The sequence below is a fragment of the Accipiter gentilis genome, chromosome 20, assembly GCF_929443795.1.
Source record: "Accipiter gentilis chromosome 20, bAccGen1.1, whole genome shotgun sequence".
Taxonomy (NCBI): Eukaryota; Metazoa; Chordata; class Aves; order Accipitriformes; family Accipitridae; genus Astur; species Astur gentilis.
The window spans coordinates 15796210-15815342 of NC_064899.1; the positions used below are offsets into that span (position 1 = coordinate 15796210).

General features: G+C 43.5%; 1 protein-coding gene across 6 annotated transcripts in view; it reads right to left on the minus strand.

Moving 5' to 3' along the window:
* Positions 1-4103: 4103 nt before the first annotated feature.
* Positions 4104-19133, minus strand: part of F13A1 (coagulation factor XIII A chain) — a 64196-nt gene continuing 49166 nt past the window's right edge. For all 6 annotated transcript variants that reach the window (XM_049823701.1, XM_049823700.1, XM_049823702.1 and 3 more), the window contains 5 exons: positions 18609-18762; positions 17746-18033; positions 13453-13613; positions 10303-10439; positions 4104-6338 (listed from right to left, as the gene is read on the minus strand). In XM_049823701.1, the coding sequence (XP_049679658.1) occupies positions 6194-6338; positions 10303-10439; positions 13453-13613; positions 17746-18033; positions 18609-18762 (885 nt within the window). In that variant the 3' untranslated portion in view covers positions 4104-6193. The remainder of the gene's footprint in view (positions 6339-10302; positions 10440-13452; positions 13614-17745; positions 18034-18608; positions 18763-19133) is intronic.

The following is a 19133-nucleotide window of genomic DNA, read 5'->3' on the forward strand; positions in this document are numbered from 1 at the left end:
AATAGGAGAATGAGGTTCAAAGTAAATGTGAGATGTTTCTTCGTATCTTTTGGTAGCACACTGGGGAACTCCTTGCCCAAGCATGTGGTAGATGCTAAAAGCTAACAAAGCTGCAAAAGCTCACAAAACAAAAAGCCAAAGCTACCAGAGAGACTACATTGCATTTGTGCCCAATAGGGAAGCCCCTGTAAGCATAAGCAAAATACCTGCACCTGCAGTGCCACTTGTTGCTACTACAGGTGTCGCATTTCCTACTTCTCACAATCAGGGTTATCATGATGCATTCAGATCACCCAAATTTACAGGACAACGTACTCTGCAAATTAAACCATTTCATGAACACACTAGGAAAGAAAACAAACACTTCAAACAAGGTCTAAATCCCCTTTGTACAGACTAGCCTAACATGAAAATTCACTGATTCATCACTTAATTCATGATGTTTCTAACTCACAAGTCCTCTAATTCAAAACTCACAACTCGTGCAGTTATAAGCAAAATAATTACCTAGTCGACAGTGAGAATGCTCATTCTTTCTCCTCTGTCACCTTGTGGGTGTTCCCTCTACGACACCTGGAAGCGCAAAAGCCTCAGCAGTCTGGCTGCTGTCGGATCTGCTTCAAAACCTTTTTGGATCCACTGATGTATTTATAACTTCCAGCTTGGAAGTTTGATCTACACCATCTCCATAAGTTACTGGATTCTGAAGAAACTGTCAAACAATCGATACGCAAGGATTATGGCTGCAGGAGGCAGCAATCTGCAGGTGAGAGCCGCTCCATAAGGACCCCTACCCCGCCTGCCCATCGCGTCCTGCCTACGTGTTGCTCTAGCTTTGACCTAACGGCGCTGAGCCCAGCACGAGCTGCGTGTTAGCCAAAACTTGAGCAGGAGGTGAGCGAGCAGCCACGAGGGGTCCTTTTTATTCCCAGACTAATAGTGCAGAGGCCAGATAAACGCAACCACATTTGGGCTGGGCTGCAGGTGACTTAAAGAAAATGCTGAGCCCAGCCCAGACCTCCTCGTAGTGCACACTCAGCCATGCAGTTGGTTTGCAACTGTTGACTGCCTCGCAGTGCCCAGGTTTCCATCACCCAACCCACCTTCTGACTTTCCTTTCCCCGTGATTTGCCAGCCTTGCGGGCAAAGCTTGCTCCTGAGCCTAGCCATGGCCCTCAGCATAGGCTTACTGGCCTACCTGTGGAAGAGTTGAATCCCCGTGCTGCCAGCCCACGTCCAGCTCCGGTGACAGCCGGGAGGTCTGCCTTCTGCCACCAGTGCCAGTCTCTCCTGTCGCTTCCCCGTGTTAGGCAGCACAGCCTCGGGAGCCTTTCTCTCTTCCAGCTTTCTCTTCCCCCCATGAATCTTCCCTCTGCATCATTTTGGCCATGTTTTCCCTCTTTAAAAAACAGTCCTTGCTGTCTTTCTTCAATATTCAACTCAGCTTTTTCAACTTTGCCTTTAAGCACTGAGTAAATCCCTCTCACCTGCATGTCAAAACCTCCTAGCTTCTCTCAGGCACTGTCTTCCATTACAGGCGCTACTCCAATATAAATTTCTCTAATGTACTTATCGCATCCCTACTCAGCACAAGCTGTCATGCCAGCTCCAATATATAGGACAATCCCTCTCCCTCCATCAAAGCTCAGAGTATACTTTGACTTTCTCTTTCATAATGGGGCTATTAATTTTAGTTTGAACTAGCTCAGACACTTTTCCCACCCCCTCTGACCTGGTCATCTTCCTCCATTGCACCATCACTCAAATTCTGAAGCTAGCACCAGCAGCCTCTGCTGCCGCCTCCTCCTCAGGGAAAACAAGGACAAACATAAAAGCAATATGCTGATGAAAGGGCAGCCACTAAGTCCCCAGCAGGAGAAAAGGGCAGGGGGCCAGGTATGTCACCCATTTGGCAGAGCATTTATTGATTAGTTTCAGTTCAAACCAATTATCACTGGTAGTAACAGTCACTAGAAAAGCCAATGCTCAGTCACATTCTCTGATTTTGTTCCACAAATAAGATGCTGCCATTGCTTGTGAAAGGTCACAGCTTGGTGATAAGCTAGCAGCACAGGCATCAGGACTTGTCAAGCTTTTTCCCTGCTTTGTTTAGCTGTAGGAGCAATTATCTAATGACTTCATGTCTACTAGTGACTTTGTTTTAGCTTTTGCTTTGCTTTATCTAATTGCATGGTGAAATGTTTGCTGTTATATGTCTTTTTGTAACTCGTAGATATCAATAGCAGGTAGTTATTCTCTGTAGAATGGACTATGACCCCCAAATAAAATGCAGCATAAAGGTTCATTAGCATGAGATGATAACATGGGCCCTGGCAGTACAGGTGTAGGATGATGTTGGAGGCCTCAGGCTACAAGTTACTCACCAGTGGTTAATTAGCGGTCATCAAAGGGTGCAACATTAGCAGGTAGGTAAGACAAATTTTAGATGTAACAAAGGAGAACAAACAACAAGTACCCAACACTTGTAAAATGCATCGCATATAGCAAATTTGGATCTACTGTGAAGCTGTGAACCAATGAAGAAAGAACGAGATGTGGAGTGTATTAGTAAGCATGTAAAAATGACTTCTGGTGGTTCATAGGTGTGAAGGAAGACATTTTCAGTTGTGCTTATCCCAGCAAAGAGAAAGAGAAACTCTCCCTGCTAGTATCAGACTCTACTTGGTGGAGGACCTGGGACACTGACGCCTTGCTGTTACACATGCCACCCCCCAGACTGAAGACATCAGAGGGGCAGTGCAGTGGTGCATACAACAGCAGAGAAAGGGAGTATGCTAGAAAGTTTGTGTGTATCAGTTTTACCTGATATGATTTGGACTATAAGTGTTACTATCATTGTAGTAAAAATAGAAGAATATAATTCCACCCTAATTATCTCAGCTAATAATAATTCTTTGATTAGACTATTTTTAAAAAGACTAATATTGTTCCCAGGTCTGTCTCTAAGGCTTTTTTTGTTCTGATCATAACAAGATTTTGGATGTGACAAATTAATGTGAATTGAAGCAACCTGCTCTGTAGCTTGTACGTAACAAGTTGGTAACAAATGAGGTGTGCTTTCAGGAGCGCACACACTTTTGTTTGTACTTGGCTTCTCTGAGCTGCTGGTGTGTGGCATCTGTGGAGGCTGGGGTTTGGTTTTGGACATTCTCCTCCCCAGTCCATCACCAACACGTGATGGTTGGGTTGAGGACACAAGTTCACCTCACTCAAAAGAGACCCTCAGCTGAAGAGTTTGAACTCCAACTCTTCTCAGGTTCAAAGATCCTGCAGATCTGGGGTTGCCCATCTGACCTTATTATTGATGGATTATGTCCTATGCATACATATAGTGCTATCACAGCAGTCACTCACTACTTCTTCAGTCGGATTTTACCCATGATTCATGCAACAGCCCATCCGCAGGGTGATGAGTGGCTGAAATCCTACAGGCCATCCTTGTTTTGTCCTTAGTTTTTTGTCAGCAACTCTGTACAGAGCGAGCGGGATGGTGATGCCAACGGCTGTTGACATCCCTGGCCTCTATTCCCAGTCATCATTTCTCTTTACTTCAATATACCCCTCCATAAACTATCAATAAAAATACTTCCTGTCTCCTGGTGAACATCATTCAGCTTAACGACTTAGTAAAATGCCTTGAAATATTTAGCTGAGAGAAGCACACTTTAGAAGTGGGATGTAGGTAAGGTTTCATTAGGAGCATACTGGCCACTTAATGGGCTCTGACATGTTAAAGCAATTTCCAGGGGAATCTGGGGATTCTCTTTGCTGGCACTGTGATGTGCTCTGGAAATTATCACCTTTTCCAATGTATTAGGTAGTCACTTGTAAAAACAGAAGGAAAAACAAAGACAAATAGTTAAAGTGAGCCTGGGTTTGGGGTTTTTTTTGTTCATTTAAATAAAGATAGGCTTTTCTCCTCAGCACCCAAAAAAAAAAAAAAAAAAAAAAAAAAGGTACCTTCATTAGCATGGCTCAGAAGTGAATTTTTTAACTTTTGCAATTAAGGTGCAGCAAGTGGTGTCTATAGTGCCACTATGTAGAAGAAGTGATTGATCAAAATACAGAACACGAGACACAAGTGCATTCAGATATGCTTTATTTTAAATTCTTATGACACTGTAGTTATAAAAAAATCTGGAATGGAAAGCAGGTTTATATGCAAGAGCAAAAAATGGATAATTTTATTAAAAGATGTAGATTCTGGTAGGACTGCTTAATTACTTAACAGAGATTGTCACCTTGCATTTACAACACACTGTTCAGTCAGAGGACCCCAGAGGACTTATATAGGAGACTTTGACATTGCAGAGCTTCTAATGTGGTCACATAAGCTGTACAAAATGAGTGTGTGCCCATGCCTGAAGTGAAACCCCCAGAAGCCTGGTGTTCCTGGATCCAGGGGTACTCATTGAGCATATGAGGTGGTATGAATCTTTGCTTTGTTCCACATACTTTAGCAAAAGAGCAGCCTGCATTTCTCCCCTCCCAGGCCTTGCTTATTTTTACTAGCTGGTCACAGGTTTTGCAGGAGGCGATGTGTGGCAAGAAGAGGAGCAGAAAGCAAGTCATCTCCCTTGTTTTCTCACTAATGAGACTACAAAATTACATGGCCATACACAGTACAATGAAGCCCCAGTGTTTAACGAGCACGAGGCTCCTTTTAACTTCTTCGGAAGCTCAGTGAGCTCACCTGTGCTGTTAGTACGGGACATGCCAGCGGAGAGGCATTGCCACAGCCTGTGGCACGTGCATCTTTGCCTTGTGGAAAAAGATCCCGAGAAGGAATTCAGGGGAGATGAGAAATGAACACACTCACACACCTGCTGCCCTAGCGCAATGGGGTCCGTGGCTTAGGACAGAGCAGTACCCTGCATGGAAGACTAATTGGAAACCATCGATTCAGAGCAGCTTCTGGGCCAGGTCCTCAAGGAAGGAGCGATGCCCTGGGAGGCTCCACTGCACCTCACAGAGGAATACGCTGAGAGGACGGCAGAAAGCATATCCAGCTTGCAGAGTTTCTGAATCTCAGGATACATTTTTACTCCTTTTCCAGCCAAGCTTCTGTCCCTGTGTACTTCTGGGGTTGCTCAAGTAACAGGACTTTATTCTGCATTAGCCGTGATTCCCGGAAACTTTCGGGCATTGTTTTATCTAACCTCACCCCCAGCTCCAGCGCAGGTTATTTGCTAGGCTTGTGGGGCTGGCAGGAGAAGACCATCAGGCTGCTCCCTCCACTCCTCTCTCTTTCGCCCCATTTACCAGCTGGCAGAGCCTGGACTGCTCTGGGGCAGCAAACCCCCCCCCGACACACACATACATGGGAAATAGGGCTACGGGGTCGGTTCAGGAGAGAAGAAAAGGCAGAAAAGGATGAAGAGAGAACACATCATACACGAGATGTGACCAGAAAATGCAAGTTTGGTGTGATGAACTCTGAGCAGGGGCATGAAAAACTCTGGATTTTCATCAAACAAAGGAGAGGAACAGCATATCTGTGGCATATGGGGTGGGATGAGGGCATGAAATACAGGAATAAGTATGTGTGGGTGCCTGCACACATGAAAGAGTAGGGGAAAAAGCAAACGGAAGCAGAAAGAGGAAACAAGGAGCTGGGAATATTCTGGACATAACACATCCTTAGAGATGCTTCCAGCAAAGCAAGCTCTCCATGAACTGGAAAATTATAACATTGTAGGATAAAGCAGTCCCTTTAGCTAGAAACACCTGTTTTTATTGCAGCCTGAATGATCTACCGTAGGATTGTGTAATTCAGTCTAAGAATTTATAACACTGGGTTCTTTTTTTTTTTTTCCTTTTCAGTGAAATATCAGGGTTTAATTAAAACTAAAGTTCAGACTACTTTGGTGAATGGAGCTTTTCAGATTCCCTTGCAGCACTAATGCAAAAGACCATAAATACAAGTGCACTACAGGAATAATATGGCCTAGAATTGCTTTTAATTACATGTATCTAATTTTAAATCATTCACTATCCAGGTGCTTTTTCATGGTCTCCCCAGTCTTACCAATTAGTTTTCTTTATCAAATTTTTTTCAGCACAAGGCTAACCAAAATAGCAATAAGCAGATTTCTACCTTCCCCCCCCCCTGCTCCCCGCAATGTGATATTCTGAAATATAGCTAAATAAGAGATGAAGGCAGCACCTTGGTTCATGATTTCTGAATCTGGACATTCAGCTCGCCATAGACATGCCTCAAAGCATCACAATTCAGGCTTGCAATCAACTTTCGTAACCCTGGTCGTTTTGGGGTGCATTTTACTTCCCAGATCAAGGTAGAGTTCGCTGGGATTTGCCTGTAGGGAAAAAGGAAAGATAACAATATTGTGATCAGTCAGCCAGTGCTCTCAACCTGACCCACAACTGGAGAAACTGAAGGTGGACAGCATAATGCGTCTCAAATCTTTTATGTTTCACTCATTCTCATAAGTGTCCTATAAATTATTCCCTCCATCTTCTATTCCTCTCGGAACTGACTCTGTCAAAGCCTTTTCTAGCCTTTCCTCCAGGCTAATTTTAAATTTCCAAAATGAATCCATTTTCTTCTGCCCCCTGTCACTTCCTCTCACAATCACTTTCAGAATGATCTTCTTTATAGCTAACATATTTTTTCTACTTTATAATTCCATTTTACCCATTTATTATAGCCTATAGCCTCTCGATGATTCCTTAAATGGTTAAAGAAGCCCTTGTTATGAAGCATCTAGAGTATTCTCATGCAAACCCAACACAGTGCTGATGAGATACTGAGGCGCTCCACCAGCTCCTACCCTGAACCACCCTGCCATGGTTGTAACATGAGCAGATCTCCTCACTGGCCACTTTAGATGACTTCTTCACGTCCAGACAAACAAGTCAAAGTGTTCTTGGGAGTCCTGCTGTTAGCAGTTACTCTTTTACATTATGTATGACTCTTGATAACTCATACTATAAAGAAACTGTATTCTGTGCTGCTCTTGATTTTCAATTTTTGTTACAATTAAGATTCACAGAGAGCCTCAAGTATTGGGTTTCTGTGTTTTCTTAGTACTTTCACTACATTCTGTGTGCAGATTTTGAAGGCTGATATTGATTGACTGATTGATTGATTGATTGATTATGTTTGAGGCATGTCAGGATACAGCTGCTCTAAAGGAACCAATGGAGAAGGTAGCATAGTGGGGAGCTATTTGTAAAAATGAATGTTCTTTTCCTCAGCATTAATAAAAACGATTATGAATTTAGCCAGTGTTCTCATCTCATATGACTATGGTATTCTGCAAACAACTGAACAAAGACAGAATAAAGTAAGCCTAAACTTTAGTCACTCTTTCAAATTCTCATCTGGTAGGATTTGGCTCTCAAATGCCATGTAGGTTGCCGGGGTCAGGACAGAAATGACTGCCCAGGCTTAGCACAAGTTGCCACAAGACAGGAAACCTTAATTAGCTCTAAATGAGCTAGCCTGGGAACCTCCCACCTGAATATTTGTTTCAGTGCGAGTCTGCCCCTGCTAAAATGGGAGGTGTTCTAGCTCCTTAGAGGTTAGCTTAGGTATCTCTACATGGCACTGCATTCCATTTTGCATATACAGTTATAGGTATCCTGGGGAATGTACATAGTGTTAGAAAAGAAAAAGCAGAAGATCGTATTTTTGGTGTGAGCATGTGCAGTCTGCTTCCAGCAAGTGTTTTCCCTCTTTTTATCTTTGTTCTTAATGAGAGTTATTCTGTTCCCTTCGGCTGGCCTGCCTGCTCCACCAAATGCCCACTAAAATGGTAGCAAGATAAAGCAATGACTTTAATTGCTGCACAAGGTTAAATACCTTTTTAAATTTAGAGTTTATGGGAATGATCTGCAAGGGATTAGCTGTATAGAAAGTGAAGAAGATATTATACAAGTCTGCTGTGCAGCAAGGTTTGGTCTACTTTCCTGAGCACTTGGGGGACAGTCTCTAAGGATTGAAGGTTTCCAGACCACATCTTCACAGTGTTCCAGTGAGAGAGAGTAGCACTACCACATCTGTTTTATAGTGTTATCATCTCTGCAGATATATATACACATATATATATGTGTGTGTGCAGGAAGACAACAGCTGTGCTGGGAATCTGAACCCACCTTTTCCTGTTTCTCTACTGTCCTGCTTCTAAACCAACTTGCTTCTCTCTTCAAATACTAATACTAGCTGAGCTTTGACATGTAGAAACACCTGAAGTGACATACCTGCTAGTCTGAATGCATGCTTGGCTAAAATCCTTTTGACACTATCCATCACTGCCTGGTTAATTCTCATCTGTCATGCAATGACTATGCCCCATGTAGGAATTGCTGCTGCTAAAGGTTTTTCCATAAATCATGCTTCTTATCTGTCTGAGGCTAATAGCCAAATCCCAGCCCCAGCCCCCTCTCCTTTATGAATGGTCTCCTATATGAAGCCCCCAAGCCACCTCATTCCCAGAATAACGTTGTATCAGCTGGATCACACATACTTGTTTTGTGGAGTCACCCAAGTGATACAGAAAAGCTACCTTAAAATACAGAGAGGTCAAAAGTCTCATCCCCACAAAGAACTGCAAAAGCCACATCCCATGTGTGACAGTTCCTGATGGACAGGGAAGCAGTGGAAGGGTGGGGAAGGCCTGGAATAGGTTTAATTCTCTTTGCAAATGGAGTAAAGCCACCCTAATCTGTTTTTCCTGGGAGAGAATTCAGTGATGAATGGTTCTGTGTAAATATGCTGAGCCATCACAACACCAGAGCCATTTATCACCCTGAATGCATGGAGGCAAATGTGATTATTATTTAAATAAACTACAACTGCCCCCTGCTCTGTCCTCTGTGTGTATAACCTGCAGCCTTCATTCATCTCAGAGAAGTTAAATCTTAAAATGACTAAGCTGATCCATTTCCATTTTAAATGATGCCAAAGGCACTACTGAAAAGGGGAAAACATGGTGACTCGAAGGAAAATGATGTCTGTTCCATGAGTCATTTTTCTCCCTAACTCCTGTGCCTTTGATGCACCTGACAACTTCTGCGTCCTTGAAAGTGAGAGCAGCCCATGGCAGCTTTTGGATCGAGAAGGATGCAGAACAACAGGGGAGGCTGGCACGGCTGGGTAGCAACGAGGGCTGTCGCTGCAACTTGTGTAACTCAAGTGGACCGTGCTGAGTCATGTTCAGCAGAGTTTGTGACATACCACGTGCACAAAGCAAGCACAGTATGATGCCCTTTCACAGTCATTTTTCTATCCGGCTCCACTCTGGAGACTGGTTTTGATCTTTTTATCACTGGCCCAGGTGCAATCAGGCTCAGACCTCCCCTACTGGCTGCAGAAAATGCTGACATTTTATGCAGCTGCTGAAGCACAGGCAATTTTTCAAACTCCTTTTGCACACACCTGGGGACCATAAGCTCAGGTAATGATAGATAACATTGCTTTGGCTGCCCAAGACTAAGCAATGGCTGAAAAATTTTCCAAGGATGTCAGTTATATATCGTGGAACTGGCTAATGCTGAGCTTGTAACACCGAACTCAAACGGAAAGAGGGTTTAGGAAAAAACGTGCTTAGTATATGGGTACCACTGTGTCAGCGTGAGGTGCAACTCTGAGTGTAATGAAGGTGGCTTTCCTCTTCGTCAGGCTTGGGAGCACCCTGTGTTGGGAACACGCCTCTGTGCCAGAGCAGCCTGCTCAGTGGTGTTACTGGGGGGAGCTGTGTGCTCGCACACACGCTGCAGCCATCCCAGCCAGCTCTGCTGCATCCGACACACATTTTGTGTCTTGACATAAGCTTGCAAAGATCATCTGAGGTACCTGAACGTCTTGTATAATCATGATCAACGAGTGGAGAAAAGCCCTTTTTGAAAAACAGCACAGGACTTGATTTCCACATACTGAGCAAGTGGCAGTAAACACTTGATGTGTGGGATAAATCTGTCCGTCTTTCTGTGATAGCAGCTCGTAGGTGCTATTGTCAAGCGCTAAAAATAACGTAATACAGTGAAAAAGTAAACTTAGGCTGCATTAGCAACTACCCACAACCACTACCTCTTTCTCCAACACTGGTACTGAACAGACGAAATGCTCTCACAGTCTCTCTGGGCAGCCTGACTTCTGACTATTGAGACCTATAGCCCCCCTGTGCATTGAATTTTAAAGTAAGGAGAGAGTGTCTGAATTGAATTACTCAGTGCAGCATTAGTTAAGTGTCTCTTGTGAGCTTCCTCCTCTAAGCAAGCAGGGGACAAACTCCCAGCTAGTTGTGCTTTCTTCCCTACCTGAACTCCTTTTTCATCGTTCTCAGCACACCGGGTCCCTCGAGGCGGAGTGTGACGTTCTCCAGGGTTTGTTTCAGAGGATTGGTGAATTCCACAGTCACAGACATTTCTTTACCAGCTACCATCTCACCTTGGGTCTGCAAGACAAGGAAAGGACAACGCTCCACAAGCTGATAATAATAAAATGCCCCAAGCTGAAATCTGTAGGGTAAAATGCACAGTATTTGCAAGGAAGGCGAGGAGGGGGAATGGAGCACACAGCAAAACAGCATGAGGCAGAGAAAGCCTAGTCAGTAGAAAACTGTTGGATGGGCCCATAGATACCCACTGCAGATTTTTCTACCCATTGCAATTTTCCCTCAAGCCACATGGCAGGTCAAGAGGCAGGCTTTCATTTGCATAGAAAAACCAGAAATCTGCATGCACAGTCCTGGAGCTGAGTGTCCAACTGCGGGCGAGTCCAGCTGAGGGGGCCTCTCCCCGCTCCCCAGGCTCCCCCACCAGCACTGCTCAGGTCATAAACTCCAGAAAGAGAAGGGCAGATCTTATTACCCTAAATTAGAAACACTGGGTCACATTTCTTCACCCCCCAAAAAGTGTTGTGCCTGTCTTCCCCCTGCCTTGCAACCGCCTGTTGTGCTCTGAAGGGTTTCCAACCCTGCGCATGTGCTCTGTGTAGACCTGAGAGCCAGTTGTCCTGCAATACCCTTACACAGCAAAAAAAAAAAAGCAATACGTTTTGCACCGGAAAATATGAAACTGCGAGACTCATGAACAGAGATTGCATTGACTTCCACGCGTATTACAGTACACAGCTGAAGGGATCTGTCTGTCCCTTCAGATCAGTGCCAGTAGTACAGCTGCCTGGAAAACACCTCCAAATGAAGCTGGTTTTAAACAGACTACATGCATGGGGATTTGTTTTTGTTTTTTTTCCCCTAGGAACACAATATTTCTCACAGAATATAAAAGGCTCAGGCAAGGGTTTTCAACTTACGGCTGGCAGATCCCAGCTGGTCCATGAACTACTTTAAAGGGCCTTGAGAAAGGTAACTAAGAAAAACAAGTATTTTGTCAATAAATTTAAAGTGCTCTGCTGGGGTCTGCAGCCCTACTGCAAATTTTTAAGGAGTATGACAGTTGCAAAAAGCTGGAAACACTCTCGTCTAAGGGATCACTCTGCACCAAATACCGATATATTGACTAGAGTAAAGGATGAGATACTCGCAGCTAAGATCTCAACAGCATTTGACCACTTGAATTTGCAAAAAGACATCAGTGGCATTTTCAGAAGTCGTAGCCCAGTTGGAGGTCTTATGTCCTCCTTATTTCAATTGCCCATTTAAGATCTGTTACATGGGAGGATTCAAAATCACCCTGAAATCCCACACATGCAACTGAGACCATGATACGTATTTGCTGAGCTCATTTTTGTAACCTGGTCTCAAGCTAAATTAGAATATGGTGTAATCTCCTCAGCTGTTAACTCCGACAATCTTCTTAGACCGACAGAGAAAGATCAAAGATGTATCCAAAGACATAAGGGGAAATAAGCTTTTTCATTCTTCTCTCTTTCTCTCACATTAAGAACTCCAGTCAGCCAGTCACATTCAATGGAGAAATCTGACAAGAAAACTAGGGAGATAAGCTTCCTCAGATTTCTTTAAAAAGCAATAAAGCAAAGTTTCCTATATAAAGAGATAGGTATATACACAGGCATGCACATACACTCTCTTAAAAAAATCCAGCTATTAAAATTTCAGCATATTTTTACACATCACAAAGAAGCAGAGACAAACTGAGTTTTATCAGAAAATATGGTTATTGGACAACAACCTATCCTATATACTAAACATCCTTTCTTCATAACAGCAAGAAGGATAAACTATTTTGAAACTGAAATTGGGGATGCTGTATAAGATGTTCTGTTTAAGTATTGAATTGAAAGAACTCTCTACTTTTAAAATTTGGTTATTGAAGACAGGTATTTGAAGTAGAGTTTATCTGCCTTGTTTACCTCCTCTCTAGAATGCTCAGTAAACCAAAAAACTTTTGTTTGAAAATACCAATAATCTGATCAGATCATCATGACATTTCCGCAGACCATGAAATGGAGTAGATTTTTTTGCAAACTTCACTGTAGTTTTTGATCTACGTTCTTTAAAAAGCTTTTTCTGCAGAAGGCTGTGGTTACTACGTAAATTATTATATGGAAACCTGAACATTGGTTCAAATAAACATACAGGAGGAAAAAGGTCTATAAACTTAGATTTCTTTCAAGGTCCTGAATTTTAGGGAGCTGCATTCATGTTTATATAAAGCTTCCTGAACAGGTGTTCTGTTGTTGTTTTTTTTTTAGTATTAGGAAAAAAGCAGATCCAAATGACATCATTCAAAGCAGATGAAGGCTCAGCACTTTTGAAAATAAGGCCATTTATTTGGATGCCCAATTATGAATTGAGAACTCTAAATCTCAGCCCTGCCTTTGCCATACAATGTAGGGTCCTTGTCCTATCACAAACATTACACTTCTACATTGTCATAGGTACCATGCCACCCTCTGCAGAAATGCTTGAGCTTTCAGGGAACTCTGCTGACAGTACACTGGCAGAGCAACAACAAAGCACTGAAATCCTGAAAGCATTGTCCCAAATTGATGCTGCCTGTCCGAGTTTGAAGAAACTTTCCACAACACCTGCAGGAACTTTCCAAGCAAATTCACCTCAAAAGCAGTGTCCTTAATTCGTCAGCAAGAGGCCTCTGTGCTGTGTTGTTTTAAATATAATGGACTTGTGAAGTAGTTAAAGACCTGAGTGACTTGAGTGAGTAATCTCTCCTACCCTTGGAGTTTCTCCAGCTTTCTCAGATCTTTCCCTTCCTTCCTCCACTGAGATCACTCCAGCTTTCCACTACCAGTGATGCCGTCAGCCTCAGACTTCAGTGTAGGGATACTCAGTACAACGTATAACATACCTATACACCCTCACACCCTCCAGCCAGCTGCTGCTTTATAAGGTCCATGTTAGATTGAAAGTCTAACGTGCACACACACATACATCCCTCTGGCCCAGAAGTGAATGTGACAGCTTTGTAGAGAACAGCCCGCATGCAGCGTGGTGGTCGCTCCCCTCCACCGCAGCCTTGAGCTACCTTGATCCGCAGCGTGGGAATTTCCAGGACTGTTGCCTTCTGCATGGCCAGAATCTTCCCTGTTTCAGTGATCCGTGCTGTCACAAAGAAATGAAAGGCGGCTTGGTCCAGCAGGTGACTCAGGTACTCGCTCGATTTGATCAGAACATCAAAAGTGCTAGCTGAAAGGAGAAACAGGAAAGAAAAAAGGCATCTGAAGCAATCTAATGGCTAATTACTCCTCCCATCATGGCTAGTGCCAGTTACACAAATGCCCTGGAAAAAAGGTGGCCCACAACCAAAGAATGGCTTTGATTTTTTTGCCCAAACTATCTTCATTTCTTTAACTCACCATTCCCCCTCTTATCTTGCCCTCTTTCCATTTAGGCGGTGAGTTCCCTGGGGCAAGGACTGGGTTTGTGCACAGCCTCTGCCCAGTGCCCATCAGCATGGGCCCAGGTCACTGTTGAAGGTTTCTAGGCACTACCACAAATTAAGTGAGAACCAAGACTGGCAAGAAATGGCTACTGGGCACAAAGGTCCAAACCAGCTTTTGAGTGTTCCCCTTGCAAATGTTTGCTCTTTCACTTTATTCCTGCATTTTCTCTGCCTCTCTTCCTGGCAGAGGGATGCCACCAGGGATGCCACCAGAGCTGCCACTGGTGGGTATGAACTCATGCAGGCTAGCTGGGAGACCACCTGCTCTCCAGGACATGTCTGGATATCTGCCTTTGTCCTACACTGGACTTGCCTGCAAAATTTAGCAAGAAGGTCCTCCTGTCGCCAGCATGCCCTCCAGAGAGTTTTCACGTGCTCCCTGACAATAATTATTGGAAGGAACACGTCCCCCTAGGCTAGACGGTTCAGATGCAGGGAATCATTAATTTTAACCATATTGAACTGCAATTCCCAGGCCAACAATGGTGTGAGAATGTGATGCAGAGAAGCAGACCTGCTAACTAAGTGACCAGGCAGAATATATAGACCTGGAGCTCTTGCATCTATAAACATTCATTATAACCCCAGTAAACATATCAAGATCTCCCATCTGTTAACTATGATTATTACTGTTATCCATTATTTGTATTGTATTTGTGACATACACTGTACACACTGAGATAATTGAACTCAATTGGGTGAACGACATTCACCCCTTTTCACTCTTTTGATCCGCTCACTTCAAAACCAGTTTCTTGATTTGGTTTCAAAGCTATTGCCTTGGTGACCAGCTGACCTGGATTTACCAGGCCAGCCTTAAATTTACTTGATGTCCTCCCCCTCCCTCCCTCTCTCCCTCCCTTTCACTCTGTATCTGTTGTAAAACAATTTCCCATAATTTCCCATAATGCCCCAAGCTGTAAATTATAAATCAGGCAAGGTATTTCTCATCTGTGTAAAGGAAGTAAATAAACAAATACATTAGTTACAGTCGAAGAGAATTTTACTTTACAGTGGAAGGAAAGACGAACTTTTCTGTTTAGATTTAATCACCACAGGAAAAAAAAGAATAATAGACTTCCATTCCCTTAGCACTGGCTCTGCTGGTAAATTGCCAGTACCACTTACTGCACCTAGGAAAGCCAAGGGAGACACAACACTGAGCTGCCTTACAGCCTTTCAAAAAAATAGAGAAAACTAAATATAACTGAGTAGATGCAAGAGCACCTTTGAAGGCACTGGAAGGTTTAAGCTATTCAAATCCTCAAAGATGTTTTCAACCCACACAATTCCTTTAATCATTATTCTGAAAACCATGCATTCGCTTCCTGTTTGAAAACTTGGTTTGCTTCATTCTTTCAGCAGCATGGGCTGGAAGAATGCCTTTGACACATTTTTATTGTATTGTAATTTTTTGTTACTTCCAGATATGTATATGTACGCTTCTTGCCATGAATGAAGCCTACAAATTCTGCTTGAGTGCCTCGGAAGGTGTCCTCCCATCACACCCCGATGGAGTACTCTCATGCAGTTGCAAATGATCATGCTGCCTGCCTTCACATTGCCCATCTGCTCAGACATTGTATCTGATTGCATGTGTACTCCTTTCCAAGGCAAAGGTGGAAGAATTCGTGCTCAAGTTTTAGGTATCACCTTGAGAGATGGCATAACTTGTGCGGGTTTTTTGTCCTGTTACGGGACAAAGTGCTCCACAAGTCGATGACTGTAGCTCAGATATAAGCTAATTTACACCCTGAAAGGTGGTAACACCTTAAAACCTGTCTTCTTGGCCAGAAGCAGTGATGGGGGACATACTTTTGCTACACATGTAAAAAAATCCCTGTTCTGTTCTCTCAGGTGCCTCTCTCTGCTCTGTGTTCACTCACCATCAGTCAATTCAGAGTTTCCAGCATGGTTTCAAGAAGCTTTTTACAAACCATTTACTTAACTTAGAAGAAATGAATTATGAGGCTCACTGATGCTTAAACATCTATTCATTTCATTTTTTGCACAAAGCCAGATGAGCCTCAAAGCACCGCAGAAGCTGTGTTTTAGGTTATAATACTTTAGACAGACCTTTGATGCAAGAGCAGATGTAAGTCCTGGATCCAAGCACAAATCACAGCCAGAAAGTGTAACAGGTATTTGCACATCTCCTACAAGATCATTGAGTTTCCCCCCGTCAAAGAAGCATCACAGAATTTAGACCGAGCAGTTGAAACTGATTTTTTTACTGTACCTAGCCAAGTCTCCAGAAGTTTTGCAGTATTTCAGATCAAATATTTAGTAACTGATGCAAACCACCGTAAACCCCCACACTGTGTTTTGATAGACTGTGTTAGAACAACCCAAAGCCCATTTCCAGACACCCAGCAAAAGAGTTGGGGAATTAGAAAGAACCAGCAAGCAGCTGTCAGAGCTTTGTTATAGACCAGAGGTAGCATTTTTATTAACCTTCACCTGTAGATCCCTGTAAGTGGACTCTTATTTTATGGAAATTAATCAGCTCCAAATAAAAATGTGCAGTTTTAGATGATGCTCAAAGTGAGGAAGAAAGCAGAGGATTTTTTTTCACGGCATGGCAGGAACTGTGGTTCCATGGATGCTTCTCACTGAGACAAAACCCATCCTCTTTGAGGAGAGAGGGCTCACAGTGTCTCTTGAGCTGGGATGAGATAGACAAGACAGAGGAGAAACCTCAGAGGACAGCCAGGGTTGCTGTGATCCAGCACCAGATCCAGATCAGGAGGCCCATCCTTCGGCCTCCCAAAGTCCTGCCACTCCTGCTGTGCTCAGCAGAGATTGCTTTTGCCCAGTAGTAGCATCAAGAAGGCAAAATCATTGCTCCTGACTCTCTCACTAGGGAACTCAAGTGGAGGATCCTCTGACTTAGCCTCCATAAGAACATGTTCTCATCACTTCTGCTGAGCTGGAGGCACTGACCCAAGAGCACAGACCTGCCAGGAGAACAAGTGATTGGCAGTCACTTGTCGCTGGAGGAGCCAGGGATCTACAACCAGCCTGCTCCACACCACTTTGGAGTACAGCAGGTCCTCAACACTTGCTGAACGTTTTCTGAACAGGGCTGCCATGGCTGACAGGAAACACATTAGTTATGTCCAAAATAAAAAAGAAGAACGTCCCTTCTTCCCTACTTTGAGCAATGCAAAATCCTGCCCTCAACCGTGTGAGCTAGGCTGCCAGGAACTGCTTTTCTCATGAGAAGAGGGAGGCAGGATCTCCCCACCGCAGTCCAGAGAGCACTAGGAAAAGCAAATGCTGCATCCCTAAAGATAACTCACCTTTGGGGTACCTGCCCAGCTGACACATGCTCCTGCTCTATAGTGGCACATTCTAGTTACACATCAGCTTTTTAGATCACTGTAAACATAAAATCTTCCCAGTCCTCCAAAGCCAGATGTGCACTTGAACCCTCTCAGAGCTTGTCAGCTTCTACCAGGTAAGGCAAGATATTCACCTTTTTGTCCCTGTAAATGACACCCTGAGGAACCAGAACTTTCCTTCCACTTGCTGACATACTGCTAGAAGACTAAAGGTATGGAAAACAATACCTTGCTGCTTAATACATGTACTCCTTTGCTTTCTTTTGTACTAAATAAGAAAAAATTAACAGTTCCCAGACATGCAGCTCGGTGAAAGAGCATTATGCAAGGAGCAACAGCCTGAAGAAAACAGTCTCAGCTCTAAATGACACTGGTAGCAGGGCCAGCGTTGGGAGCGGAGCCTCCTGATACCCAATACAATATCCTACCCCTAGCTACTAGAATTGTTTCTACCCATGGGTAGAGACATTGGTGACAGTTAATGACACAGAAAAAAAGCTAGCAGGTTTGAAAACAACTATGGAAGTCTTACAGGAAGAGGGCTCCAGTTTTGCACTGAAAGAGTGTTTCTTGAATTCAGTTTTTGGGACTCCTGTATAAAAGACTATGTTGCCTGAAAGGTAGGTAGTAGCAGTGTAGTAGTTGCGACTTTTGTTCCTGAAAGTTATAGTGACTTTAAAGTCACTGCCAAGGACTGCCTTTTGCACTTGGAAGTCCATGTCAACATCCATTTGTGGCTGATAAGTGGTATCTTGGGTAGTTTGCTTTTTAACGCCATACATCACAGCAGTCTCAAGAGCCAGTCTCTCTTCCGCTGAGCCTAGAAATGAATGAAAATCAAATTTAGAAAAGAAACAGGGGTACTGCATTAGCCCACTCACCGATCACAAGGGTGCCTCTTCCACAGTCTGTGGTAGCTGAAATGAACAGATCAAGACAGCGAACCTTCCTGTGGTAAAGTTAATATTAGAACTTCACAGCTTCCAAGTGAGCTAGTGTTAAAGATTCAAGCCATACCAGATAAATTGATGTAGCTTAATTGACATTAATGGAGCTACACTGATTTGCTCTGTGTGAACATCCGGCCTGAGTAACAAATGTCTAAACAGCTGTACGGAAAGCCTTGAATTGTTTTGAATGCTTTGGGGTCCTCCTTGACTACCCTTTGTTTTCACTACAGCTTACTCAGTCCAAAGCATTTCCAAATAGCAAAGTTTGTGCTCTCATCAAGGCATCTGCAGTGTTTCTGGGATGGAGTTACAAATAAAGAGTTCCAGAGGGCACCTTGGCAGCTTTTCGTGAAGCTCCCTCAGTGCCAGAGGTTCGTAAATCTGCCATCCAAGATCTGACTCAGGTAAATCTACATCAGTATGATCCCACCCCATTTCAGGTTACCTTCTGGGAACTTGTACTCCTCAGTAATCTCCATCATTCCATCACCCCCAACTTCCTTGGTCACAATCAACTGCCCAATATGGGTTGTGTCAATTTTTTCTATCACTTGGGTTCCATTTTTCTGCCTTCTTGAGTAAACAATGTCACTATTCACCTATAAAATGAAATGAAAAAGGATTGAGATACATGGAAGTACAGAGAGGAAGGGAAGCCAGCCTATTTCCCCTCAAACTGATGACATGTTGACTTGAAGTCCCACTAATTACTCACATGAAGTCCCATGTTTAAAATTACTCATATGCTACAATAATGACCAGATGCATTTTACTATTTGCAGCTCCAGAACAACAGACGGTGTAAACTTGAGTAGGCTACAGAGATACTGGTCGGACTTGGGGAGCGTGATTACACATTCCTTGCACTAAAAAGCTTTAGACCACAGAGAGGCGAATGCCTCATAGATAAAATATCTTTTCTGTCCTAAGCTGTATACAAGTCAATTAGAGAGAGACTTGCTCTGCAGCT